The 12965-nt window shown below is 42.3% G+C and overlaps 1 protein-coding gene across 4 annotated transcripts in view; it reads right to left on the bottom strand.

Moving 5' to 3' along the window:
• The window catches only part of ASAP1 (ArfGAP with SH3 domain, ankyrin repeat and PH domain 1), a gene marked incomplete at both ends in the record, with an annotated part of 307685 nt that overhangs the window by 32154 nt on the left and 262566 nt on the right, over positions 1-12965 (bottom strand). For all 4 annotated transcript variants that reach the window (XM_080694994.1, XM_080694996.1, XM_080694995.1 and 1 more), the window contains 7 exons: positions 778-845; positions 984-1099; positions 3250-3335; positions 3537-3723; positions 6215-6306; positions 9148-9281; positions 10640-10803. In XM_080694994.1, the coding sequence (XP_080551120.1) occupies positions 778-845; positions 984-1099; positions 3250-3335; positions 3537-3723; positions 6215-6306; positions 9148-9281; positions 10640-10803 (847 nt within the window). The remainder of the gene's footprint in view (positions 1-777; positions 846-983; positions 1100-3249; positions 3336-3536; positions 3724-6214; positions 6307-9147; positions 9282-10639; positions 10804-12965) is intronic.

Here is a 12965-nt window from a genome sequence, read left to right as displayed (position 1 = left end):
GGTGGGGCCTCTGGAAGTGATGAGGGTTGAGAAGGCTATCAAGGTGTAGCTGCTGTGACTGACCACCACTCGTGGCTTCAGAGGGCTGTGGATCAGAACACACAGGTGTGCGCTGTCTCTCACGAGTGACACCATGTGTCAGGAGGAAGGCACCCTAAGATGTGGTCCCCGGACTCTGAACCAGAACCATGAGCCCAAACAGATCTCTTTTCTCTATAACCTTCGCAGTCTATGGTATTATCAGCCACAGAAAAACAGGCTAACACAGTACTAATATTAGGGGAATCAAGCTAGCTTGAAGGTCCGGATTATTAAGCAAGAACTATTAGTGTCAAAAAGAGTGTGGCCACAGGACAGGGAGCTGTCGGAGGCCTAGAGTGCTTAACATTCTAAAAACCATGAAAACCATCTGAGCTTTCCTTGCATGGTTTTGGGAAATGGCTTCCAAAATAAATTTTCTTCACTGTTAGCTGCAGAGCAAGCCTAATGGTGTGGCAGAGAAAAGGCAAGACCTCAATCCACGGTTCCATCTCATACCAATACCTCTCAAGTGCCTTTCAGCTTCCGCGTCATAACCATGTTCAAAAGACACGTGGATGACAAATCTATCACTCCACCGCTTTTTCCAGTGTAGCTTAGTGCTTATGTGAATGTCTTCAGCAAGTGTTAAATAAATAAATACATAAATCTGCTTCTTGTGGCTTCCATTCCAGTTCCTCAGAATGACATCTGCAGGGCAGCTCTGTCTAATGAATTTCCCATCCAATCTTTGCTTACCAGATCTTCACACTGGGTAGCTTTTAGTCTCTTTGCTATGTCCAAGGCAGTTTCTCCAGCTTGGTTCACTGATGTGGAGGGAAAAAAATAAAACTGCATTATCTAGGATACATCTTAAAAAGGCAAGGAACAACATCAGATGACAAGGTCACACGCGAGCCTCATGTTCTGAGACTGGGTATCGAGGGGCTCGGAGCCACACTCACCGATGTCCACAGTGGGCTTGCTCCTCAGAAGCAGCTTCAAGCACTCGGGCTTGCTGTACATACTGCAGTAGTGCAGAACTGTATTTCCCAAGGATGTCTGCTTGTCCAGGTTCCCACTGCAATTACAGTACTGTTAGGAAAAAGGACTTAATCTACAGCCTAACACAGTCATTCTTCCCTTTCCCATAGGGGACATGTTCCCAGACAGTCTACAGATACCCCAGACCATGAACAACACAGAACCCTATATAGTGTTTTTTTCTTATACATATATACCTATGGATGAAATTTAATTTTTAAATTAGGCAATGAAATTAACAACAGTTAATAATAAACAATTATTGAGAGTAATTATAGTAACATACTGTAACAAATGTTAATTTATTAATCAGTACTGGGGATTGAACCCAGAGGAATTCTATCTCTGAGCTACAGTCCCAGCCCTATTTTTTTTTCAAATTTTATTTTTTATTTGGAAACACAATTTTTCTAAGTTGCTGAAAGCCTTGCTAAATTGTTGATGCTGGCTTTGAATTTGCAATGATGCTGTCTCAGCCTCCCATGTACTGGGATTACAGGTGTGTGCTACCAGACCTGGCGTATGAATGGTATTCAAAAGTTATGAATGAGTTCTCCAATAACATTTTCCATTTAGTATTTTTAGATCATAGTTGACTGCGGTAAATGACAACTCAAAGCAGAACCACAGATAGAGGGAAACTATTACACTTACCCATTCCTTTTTCTGTGTGTGTGTGCACGTGCATGCATGCACACGTACCTTTGAGACAGAGCCAAACTAAGTTGCCCAGGCTGGCCATGAACCCATGATTTTCCTGCTATAACCACTTATTTCTGTGCTAATAAGCAACTCAAATTTGAGACTTGTGATGAATAGAGAAAATTATGTTTCTAACATTACATTTAAATTTATCAGTAACACAGTGACATTAATGGCCAATCTTTATTGAGTGCCTTCACAGGACAGACTATTGCTTAGCTTTTAAATCTAACAGCTAATTTAATCTTCTCACCCACATGACAAGGTCCTAATAATAGCCTCAATTTTACAGGTAAAAAAAATCAAGGCCCAGAGAGGCTAAGAGCTTGCTTTCATAATTATTAAAATAAAAACAAGGAGCTGGGCACAGTGGTGCAATAACTGTAATCTCAGTACTTTGGAGGCTGAGGATTGAAGGTTAGAGGCCAGTCTCAGTAACTTATTGAGATTCTGTTTCAAAATAAAAGATAAGAATGCCTGGAGTATAATTTTAAGGTATAATGCCCCTGAATTCAATCCCTACTACCAAAAAAAAAAGGGGGGGGGATTTAACACAGGCAACTTGGCTCTGTAGTCAATGTTTTTAAGTTCTACTTTGCTATGTTACCTCTAAGAAAGAGGCCAAGCCATGAAACAATGTGGCTTCTTCCTATGTGGGTTCAAATCTCCTCCCCTACTTGTTCTCTCTCTCTTTCTTTTTTTATGGTTTTTATGGTACTGGGAATTGAACTCGGGCATTCTACCTCTGAGATACACCACTAGCCCTATTTTTATTCTTTATTTTGAAACAGGGCCTCACTAAGTTGCTGAGGCTGGCTTGGAACCCTGAAGTGCTGAGTTTAGAGTACTAAGCTCAAGTACTAAGGGTACGAGCGTGTGCCACCGTGCCCACTTGTTCACTGTCTTTTGGATAAGCTCCAGCTCCTTCTCATAGTCTGCTGCTCACAAATTGGCCCAAAAAGAATTTAGCAAGTCTAAACATTTTGTTTTCAGCATTAAAACCTATCAGTGCGTCCCTAATTTGAATTAGCTATTGCTCTAGCCATACACACTGCTGCCTTATCCTGAGCTTATGACCAGTGCAAATCTCCAACTACAGCTGACCTGCGCTATGAAGTCTTCTCTCTTTCAGCCTCTTCTAGTGCAGCAGGCTTTTGGACAAGGACAGTCTTTGACATCTACTGGGCCAAGGGCTGGCAAACTGCAGCCTGTAGGCCCTATCTGGCCACCTCGTTTTACACACAGAGCTGTCCTGGAACGCAGCCATTGCTCACTCACTCAACATAATGCCTGTGGCTGCTTTCACGACACAATGGCAGAGGTGAAGCACCAACACTGAGGTCTCCTGGCATGCGTACCCTAGATTTCTCTGATCTGACTTGGTACAAAAACCACTTTGAGTCCTGATGCGGGCCACCAATAGGACTGGTCTGAGCCAGCTTGTAAGTCATGCTCGGTTAATCAACACAGAAAACAAAACCATACCAGTTTTGTACAAGGAAGTCAACCAAATGGAGGGATGTGTGGTCTGCAGTTCGGACGGCAAGATGAAGAGCGGTCTCCCCCAGCTCCTAGGAAGGGAAGGGAGAACATTAAGCAGAGAGATTGTACACTGTTGCCCTCCAGCGACTCCAAGTTAGACGCCCCAAGTTCTCGTGATTAAGGCATGTTGACTCCAATTAACGTATAAGAATCTTATTACGTCATGGTAGAATAATATAAGCTATCATTTCACTTTTTACCCCCGTGCTATGATTTTAGAGCGGCTGTACCTGTCCAGGTTCCAGCAGTGGTTCCATTAGTTCTACGCCCTCTGCATAGACTTGAATTAGTGCAAGTAAATCCCTGGATTTGATGGCCTCAAGCAACTCATTCAGCTTGGCTGATGAGGAGGAACAGGTCTTCCTCGAGAACTTGTGATCTACGTACTTTGCAGTGATGTACTCTTTTCGTACAGTCCTAAAAGAGAACCAGACAAAATGACCACAGAGTTTTAAGGCCCAAGAGCTAAGAAAAGCTTACACTTTTCTGATATACATTTCTCTTCAAGGAGAACTATTTTAATTAAGATACACTTCTTTTCAATTCAAACAAACCAGGTCATAAACCAAATTATGACAACAGAGATAGAACAAAGAAACTGATATATGTTTAGTATATGCAGGTAATACAATAGTTACAAAATTAATGGAATATAAATCATAGCAGATTTCTTTCCTCTCATTTCCAATTAATAAACACATGAAAAATCAGCTGCTTAATAATATTGCAAATTCTGGTACATATAAATATATAAAGAAGGTGTGCAGCACTCCTTCCCTTGAGGAACCACCCTCTCCGTGGCAGTTAAGTGGACCTGAGCCCATCTCCCAGCCACAAGGGTGAGAAGATAACCGAAAAGGCACAAAGGTTATCTCTGCCACCTTTGGAAGAAGGCTGAGATGGAAGTCAGCTCAGGAAAAGGAGAGATAGGACATGACAGAGTAGGAGAACTGTCGGGTCCAGATGATACTGTTTGACATCCTGGATCTAGCTGTACTTGAACCAACCCTTTCTAAGTAAAGTACAAGTACTTATATACGTACATAGGATTGAGCACTGTCCCCGAGTACTTTTTATTACCCTTGCTTCAGCCCACAGGGGTAGACATATTTTTTTTCAGATGAGGGAACTGAGGCACAGAGATGAAGTGACTTGCCCAAGGACACACTGTTCAGGAAGTGGCAGGGCAGAGACCTCAAGCCCAGCGGTCTGGCTCCAAGCTCTATCCTACAGCAAGACCTTCAGGGTCTGAGTAGTGCAGGTACTTATGAAACACGGGGGTGGGCAAGATCACTGTGTGTGCATGTGTAAGCATTTGTTACTAGAAAGCTGGTGAAGTAACTTTATGCCTCAAGCTATCTTCCCAAAACCCTCCTTTCTCAGAGTCATTTGTGCTTATTAGTGTGAAAAAGACATCAAAGGAGTTTTTGTGGTAGGACAGTATCTGCACATCACTGCTAAGTGAGACTGCCTCCTGATAGGTAATTCATGCCCCCAACCTCTGTGACACCACACTGAGCCCCAGTAACTGACTGTTAATTGCGTGGGTCATGCCTGTCTTCTCTGAGACTCCAGGTGAGAGTAGGATGGGGTCCACATGTGGTTTGTCTTCTGCCATTTCCCTAGTAGCACAAAGTAAGTACTTGCAAAATTCAAGAAAAGACCACTGCCAAGAGGCCTTCTGGGGACTTGATTTCAGAATGAATGTGCCCCATAATGATTTTAGTACTTTTGTGAATCTGGTGTCCATGGAGAGGTTAGCAAATAGTTAGGCTGGTGTCTTCTCCATGGCTCTCTTCCAACACAACACCTTCCTTGGTCACTGGAGTTAGAGGTAATCTCTTTTTTCCTATTCATCCACAACACTTAAAAAGTTTAATTAGCTGGGTGTGATGGTGCACACACCTGTAATCCCAATACTTGGGAGGCTGAGATAGGAGGATGAAGAAGACCCTTTTTTAAAACAAAAAATAAAAAGGGCTGGGGGTATAGTTCAGAGGTAGAATCTCTCTGGGTCCAAGGCCTAGTACCACACATACACACAAAAAAAATTTAGTTTAACAGACTGGGGTATAGCTCAGTGGTGGAATGTATGCTTAGGATGTGCAAGGCACTGGGTTTGACTCAATTAAAATTTTTGAATAGGTCAAAAGATTAATATGTCTCAAAATAAAAGCAATGTGTGTACTTTTCCCTTCTCCCTAAGCAGTTGTTGTTGTTTTATTGTCGTTTGTGTGTGTGTACTTTTTACAGTGCTCTGTACCTTGCTTTTTCAAAGTGTAAAACCAATCCTGGAGATGATCTTAAGTGAGAACACAGGGAGCTCCATTGTTTTTTACATCTGCAGTGTTTCAGTGTTTCACTGCGTGGCTGTACCATAGTATTTACTAAGATGGCTACAAGTACATAATTTCTTTGTCCCTATTCTTTATCTACTACAAAACAGAAATAAAACCCAACTCAGAAGTGAGACAGTTGAGTCCAAGGGTAAACAGGCTTATGATCTGGTAAACGGAGCTAATTTGTTTTCATGGCGCATCATTTTGCACCCCCACTGGTAACACATTAGACGGAATGTCTGCTCCCAGGCTTGGCGAGAGGGTAGTGAAGTATCTGGAGGTTTGCCAACCCGACAGCGATCTCCTATAGTGTTTGGACTCTCATGAGTTAGAGGCAGCCATGCTCATGATGACCTATGATCCACAGAACAGGTGTTCTGTAACTGTCAAGGGAAGAGGATGGCGACGAGAACCTATGAATTTCAGAAAACGACTTCAAGGGAACTTTTCTTTGCCCTGCTTTCCCCTGGTTAATAGGAAAAATATTATACCACTAAAAACAACTTTGGGGCGGACAGGCAAACAATCATAGAACGGTAAGCAATATTCAGCACAGCGGAGATACTTACATGTCACTTGAAGGCGTGGGTTTTGGTGAAGGGCTGGGTAAATTTGCTTCCATAATATCATTAAAACTATTGTTTCCTACATTCTTGGCCAGCTGTAACATAAACACACACACATACACACAGTAAGCTCTTCACTCTTAGTTAAAAGTTCAGAAGTTTCCCGTTATTTGCTTTTGAGATTTTTGAATATATATTTTCTCTCATTTGACGGAGAATGCGAACCATATATCCATCTGGTGAAAAAAAAGCTGTGTAACTTCGATTACATGCTAGGCCCTGAACTCTATGTTGAGGGCTGCAAGGGAGTAAACCGTGTTACTGTGCACAGGTGTTCAGAGTCTAGGGAGGACAGGCCAGCGACAACTAAATCCATGTCCCCAATAGAATGTCATAATGGTAGTACAGAGTAGGATTATATACATGCACAGCCATCCCAGATTAGACAGAGCCGGCTCCAAATGTGAGTCTAGACTAAACTCCTATGTCAACAGTAACAACATTTCCACTCCCAGCATGTCTCCTTTTCACACTGAACCTACTCCTTGAGTAAGTAGAAAAGTAGGATTACTTTATATTTAGGTATAGACTAATATGCTGCAGGTAAGGAACAGAAACATTTTGCCTCTGGGCTCAAGATATTTCTAGAAAATGTATCCCAAAGGGCATTTGATCATTTGCATAATTTTGAGAGCAAGGGAAAATTAAAGAAACAGTTCTTAGTGAGACCCTCAGCAAATTAGTAAGACTCTTTCAAAATGAAAAAATAAAAATAAAAAGAGCTGGGGATATGGCTTGGTGGTAGAATGTTTCGGTGTAATTTAGGCATTAACCCCCCAATTCAGGTATAGCCTCCCCTGCAAAAAAAAAAAAAAAAAAAAAAAAAAAAAGATAGATTCATGCAGCCAAGTGTTTTGGTAAAAAAATCTTGGGTGTGCTGCACAGCAAGCATTTAGCATTTAGACTTTCCCATAGACCGGGTTTCATTTATACATGTCAAGGAGGTGGAGAGACTCCGTTTCTGTACTGAAGCAGAGAGCTCCAGCTGTGGGGCCTGAGCCTTCCCTCTATAATGCTGATGTGAACAAGGAGCTGAGGAGGAGCCCAGTAACTTCCTACTTCTTAAATGAAAAAGCGCAGCCAGCAAGACACACCACCACAGCTGATGGGCGCTCGGCTGGCAAGGGCTGCTGGCTGGGTGCTGACGGCCCTGACCTTGATACTTTTCTCTACACGAGGCTGGTGGTAAGCTCGGCTTTCACCTTTTTTGAGCTCTAGTTCTCTTTGGATTTGCTCAAAGGAGACCCTTTTGTCTGAAGAGTTCTATTTTACTTAAAAATTCACCTCCAAAGACTCTCTCCCAGTGTACCAGGTTAAAACTACTCAAGACAGGACTTACAACCATAAAGTGCACGAGCGATGCCAAGTGGGCCTTCTGCAACGCAGGGCCCACTTAACTTAGACCTGGTGGGGCTCCAAATTTGGGCGAAGCATGATGAGAAGGCAGTGGCTAAGGAAAACAAGCTTAATCCATTTCCCTATATTACAGGGCTAAGCACAACTACAGAGGATTTATTCCCTCATGACCTACAGAGGTCATAGGTTAAGGAATAACTGGTTTTGGGACAGGAGGTAACAGGCTACTCCCAATTCATATGTAGTTTTACAAACATTGTGCAGTAAAAATAAAATTGAGAAAAACTTCTTAATAGTTGTTGTTGTTGTTGTTATTATTATTATTATTAGTGGTACTGGGGATGGAACCCAGGGACATTATACCTCTGAGCTACACCCTCAGCCCTATTTTCCATTCTTTATTTTGAAACAGGGTCTCACTGAGTTGCAGAGGGCTTCACTAAGTAGCTGAGGCTGGCTGCAAACCTGCAATCCTGTCTCAGCCTCCTAAATACTGGGATTACAAGCATGTGCCACCATGCCCGGCCTAGTTATTGCTGCTGCTGCTGCTGTTGTTGTTGTTATTATTATTTCCGCTACATTATTATTATTATTATTATTATTATTATTATTATTATTATTATTATTTCCGCTACTGGGGATGGAACCCAGGGGCATTCTACCTCTGAGATACACCCCCCAGCCCAATTTTTTATTCAAAATGTTGAAACAGGGTCTCATTGAGTTGCAAAGAGCCTCACTAAGTAGTAGCTGAGGCTATCTCTGAACCTTGATCCTCCTGTTTCAGCCTCCCAAATGCTGGGATTACAAGCGTGCGCCACCACGCCTGGCTATTATTTTTTAATGATATAAGGCATTAGGAAATATAAACTTGTAATTATAACTGCTATTAAAGTGAATCATAAAAAATAAAATGAATCATATAAAAACAAATCCCTCCCTTTGTTTTTTGTACTGGGAATTAAATCCAGGGTTTTTCTCTCTCTAAGCTATATCTTCAGCCCTTTTATTTTATTATTTATTAACTTAAATTTTTATTGGCGCATTGTGGTCATACATCTTAATGAAGTACAAGATGGTAGAGGTTTACGTATATATATCACTCTTTAATTTTTTATTTTGATATGTGGTCTTGCTAGGTTGCTGAGGTAATCTTGGCCTATACTCTTCCTATCTCAGCCTCCCAAGTACTGAGATTATAAGCATGCGCCAACCATACCTGGCTAGAAACTAATTCCTAAAGAAAAATGTAGCTTTGAAGAAACTCATCCCCAAAGAGAAGAGTTAGTTTCACGAGCTACTATAAAAAATTATGAGTCACCATTTCATCAAATAGAAAATAGAACTAGTAAACATTACACTCCACAAAACTCAAAATTTCAGTACCTATGCAAACTCATACAATTCAGGAATTAGAACTCTTGGCACACAGCAGAAACAAAGAAATCCAAAGATAAATGTTAAGTATATTCATGGCAATAAATGTTAAGTTTTCATTCAAAGTATAGGTCATGACTTACCAAGAGTTCAGAAGTTCCTAATTTGTCTAGTTCCAAAGACTGAATACGAGAAATATGGACCCCCATTTCCCTATGGATGCCAGAGCACTCTATGCAGGTCAAAATACCCAAATTCGTTGAAAGCCATGTGGGTTCTGTGGAAAAAATTTAATGAAAGAAACAAGACATTAATTTAGTGTGCAACGATAGATGAAGCTAAATAGTAGTGCAACTTGTTGAGAATTATGAGGGAGAAAAGACAAACAAGAAATGGTTGCTTGTGGCTTAGCCTAGGGGCTATAATAAGTTTCCCTTCAATATTGTCTTAAAAGCAAAATTAAATATTTTATTCTTATAAAAATGTGAGACTTTTACTAATGGGTCCTATGTAACACCTTAGGCTTTGTGGGAGGAGTTCCCTACCGCCAGGGATAGATTTGAAGGCCTATTAAGCACTACTTACAAAGGACTAGATCCTATGGCTATAAAATAACCTTCAAATTATAATCAACTTTGACCTACCATGCCTGGTTATGGCTTCCCCATAAGCACCTCCTGGTAGTAAGGCATCTATAAAAATTGAGCACTAAATGTTTCTTTTAGTGACTTACGGCTTTTTCCCTACAGTCTTGGAGGGCTCCAAAATTGTGGGAACAAATCCTTCTATTCCATGAAAACGTACAGGGTTCTTTCTACTATTTCTTTTTGACAGGCCAGTACCTGAGTATTTGCCATTCTCCTCACACAGTGTGAGTCACTAACACACATCCGAAAACGTGTCCAGTGTCACGTACAGACTAAGCATTCCATAATGCTTAAGAGCACTGGCTTCGCACCCCTGCTCTGACCCCCGCGACCTGTGCGACCTTAAGTGAATCACTTGAGCTGAGTTCCAGAACTCTCATCTGTGAGACGGGGATCATTTCTTATCCTGCTCACAGAGCTCCTGTGAAGATGCGATGACACAAGCAAAGCACCAGGCACGAGCCTCACTACAGTGGAAGTGCTCTGTGAATGTTAGGGATCACCAACGCCTTAATCTTCAAACAGAAGTTTGGGGGAAGATGATAGCACTCTGCTACAGAGTGCGGGTGTCACTAAGCAGGAAGGAGCGGCAGTCATGCGTCATGTGTCAGCTGATTTCATATTCACCACTTATTAAGTCTTTGTAAGAGGCGGCTTATTATTCCATTTCTAGGATGAGAAAACTGCAGATCAAAATAGTAAAGGGACTTGGCCTGAGACTGTCCAGGCTGTGAACAGTGGACGTGATTTAAAATGTGGGCACCATGCTTTGTGCTCTTCCAATAATGTCCATGGCGATTATTTAACTGAGCTTCACAGGAAAGGGAGCGTGTGACCATTCAGGAGAACAGGTGGGGCCTTGAAAGTAGAGAAGACAGCATGTCTAAGAGCAGCTCAGTGCTGGGCTATTCCTGTTGGTGGTACGTGTTGTGTGTCTGAGCGTGTCCATAAGGCTCTTAACAAGCCGGTTCAAGTGTGGGCCGATTACCTGAGGAGCCACAGTCGCAGCAGACATCGTTCCCAGGGAGCCGCTGGACGTCCTCAATGATGGCTTTTGTCAGATCTTCCAAGCTGTTCTCCCCGGTGCTCTGCTCGCCTCGGAAAGCCATGGTCAGGGCCTCTTCTTTGCTATTAGTCAGTACTGATATCCATCTGGGGTCAAAGTGAGGCCTTCATAAGGCTATGGCCACTGTTTTCTCCCTCCATTGCAAAAAACCCACTTTCACCAAGAACTTCCAAAAAGAGAATGTCCCCTCCCTAGATAGCAACAGCACGAGGGAAAGTGAAAGAAATTACACTTGAAGGGCGGAGCTAAAGGATGGAAAGCAGCACAGGAGAAAACAACAGAGATGACTGGGGCGGAGAAGAGCAGCAGAGACCAGTTTAGCTGAAGATGGATTCACAAGGTGCCGCGTCTCATGTGCTCAGCAGAGAGGGAAGGTGGGCAGGAAGAGGGCCCAGGAGGGGCCACCCACAGCAAGGGTGGGGCAAACGGGAAGCCGATCTCAGCAGGAGGCAGCTGCTCTCTGGAAGTCCATGTCTGGGGACATCTTAAAGTGAAAAGAGGGGATACTAGCAGCCATTAAAATGTATGCTTATGAAAAAGGCATACTGACATGGAAACACCAACATTTCTGAGACAGCATGGAGAGCGCAAGCCATTTAATTGTACATACAGTAAGCCCACATGGGCACCAAACGAAATCGCCATTTGCTCCCAATCTATGCATAAAGCATCCTGAAAACCCAACGGCGGGGTGTGGATTACCAAAGAATGACGTCAGAAGAAAATATTAAACAAACATTAAAATTCAAGTTTGCAAGTAAATTTGGAGCGACATTGGAGAAATTCTCTCAATAATGCTTTCTGAAATAAACAGAGAAAAAAGCCTATTACATAATAGAACCTCAAATTTATTTATTTTTTATTTTTTTTAATTTTTGGCAGTACTGGGGATGGAACCCAGGGGCCTTCTACCTCCGGGCTACACTCCCAGACCTATTTTATAATTTTTATTTGGAAACAGGGTCTCTTAAGCCATAGGAGGCTGGCTTTGAACCTGCGCGATCCTCGTGTCTCAGCCTCCCAAGCGCGGGGATTACAAGCATGCGCCACCACGCCCGGCTTAGAACCTCAAATTTAAATATGTATAAATTATGCATCTATGTTTGGGGAAAAAAGCTAAAAGGAATTTCACCACAATGTTAATACTGGTTGTCCAGATAGTTTTCTTTAGGAGAGAACGGACAGAAGGATTGCTTGACTCTGCTTTTCTGAAAATTTCCAGATCTAAAATGAGCTTCTGTTACTTTTGCAAGTGAGGGGAAATGTCAAATGAGCCGGGTGTGGTGGTGCACACTTGTAATCCCAGTTCTTGAGACGCTGAGACAGGAGGATCATGGATTTATGGCCAGCCTCAGCTACTTAGTGAGGCCCTCCACAACTCACTGAGACCCTGGTTCAAAAATAAAGACCAAGCCAGGTATGGTAGTGCATGCTTATAATCCCAGTATTTGGGAGGCTCAGACAGGAGGACTGAAGGTTTACTGCCAGCCTCAACCACTTAGTGAGGCCCTCTGCAACTTAGTGAGACCCCGTTTTTAAATAAAGAATAAAAATAGGGCTGGAGGGATGGCTCAGAGTTAGAATGCCCCTGGGTTCAATCCCTAGTACTGCCATAAATATGAATATATATATTTATGTAAATATATATTGCGCCAGGCATAGTGGTGCACGCTTGTAATCCCCGTGCTTGGGAGGTGGAGACAGGAGGATCGCACAGGTTCTAAGCCATCCGTGTTAGCTTAAGAGACCCTGTTTCCAAATAAAAATATAAAATAGGTCTGGGAGTGTAGCCCAGAGGTAGAAGGGTTTCTAGGAACCCCAGTACCACACACACACACACACACACACACACACAATATCTATATATCTATATCTATATATGTATATATATATATTTATATATAGCCAAACTATTATTTTTTCTCATCTACTGCACAGATAGCTAATGCCTGTTCTCAATGGATCACAGAGGTTAAGCACTGAGTCTGTTGAGTATGCCTTTTAAAGCATATTGTAGGATAAAACAGATCTGAAGCAACATACTACCTACAAAACATTTTGAGTAACTAAGAACAGCCTGAGAATGAAAAGCCAGTGCTTGGAGCACATGGCTGCAAGTCTCACCTCTGACTCTAGGGGGTGCTCGCCACCAGTACTTTAGGAGAAGTGCAGCTACTCAGCTGCAAGGTTTTCCTGTGATGCAGAAATAAGGCTTTGAAATCAACGGTCTAGAAACGGGCCAGGGCAG

Source organism: Muscardinus avellanarius (genome assembly GCF_963383645.1).
Source record: "Muscardinus avellanarius genome assembly, chromosome: 4".
In the NCBI taxonomy this organism is placed as follows: domain Eukaryota; kingdom Metazoa; phylum Chordata; class Mammalia; order Rodentia; family Gliridae; genus Muscardinus; species Muscardinus avellanarius.
This window is presented reverse-complemented; position numbering and strand designations above follow the sequence as displayed.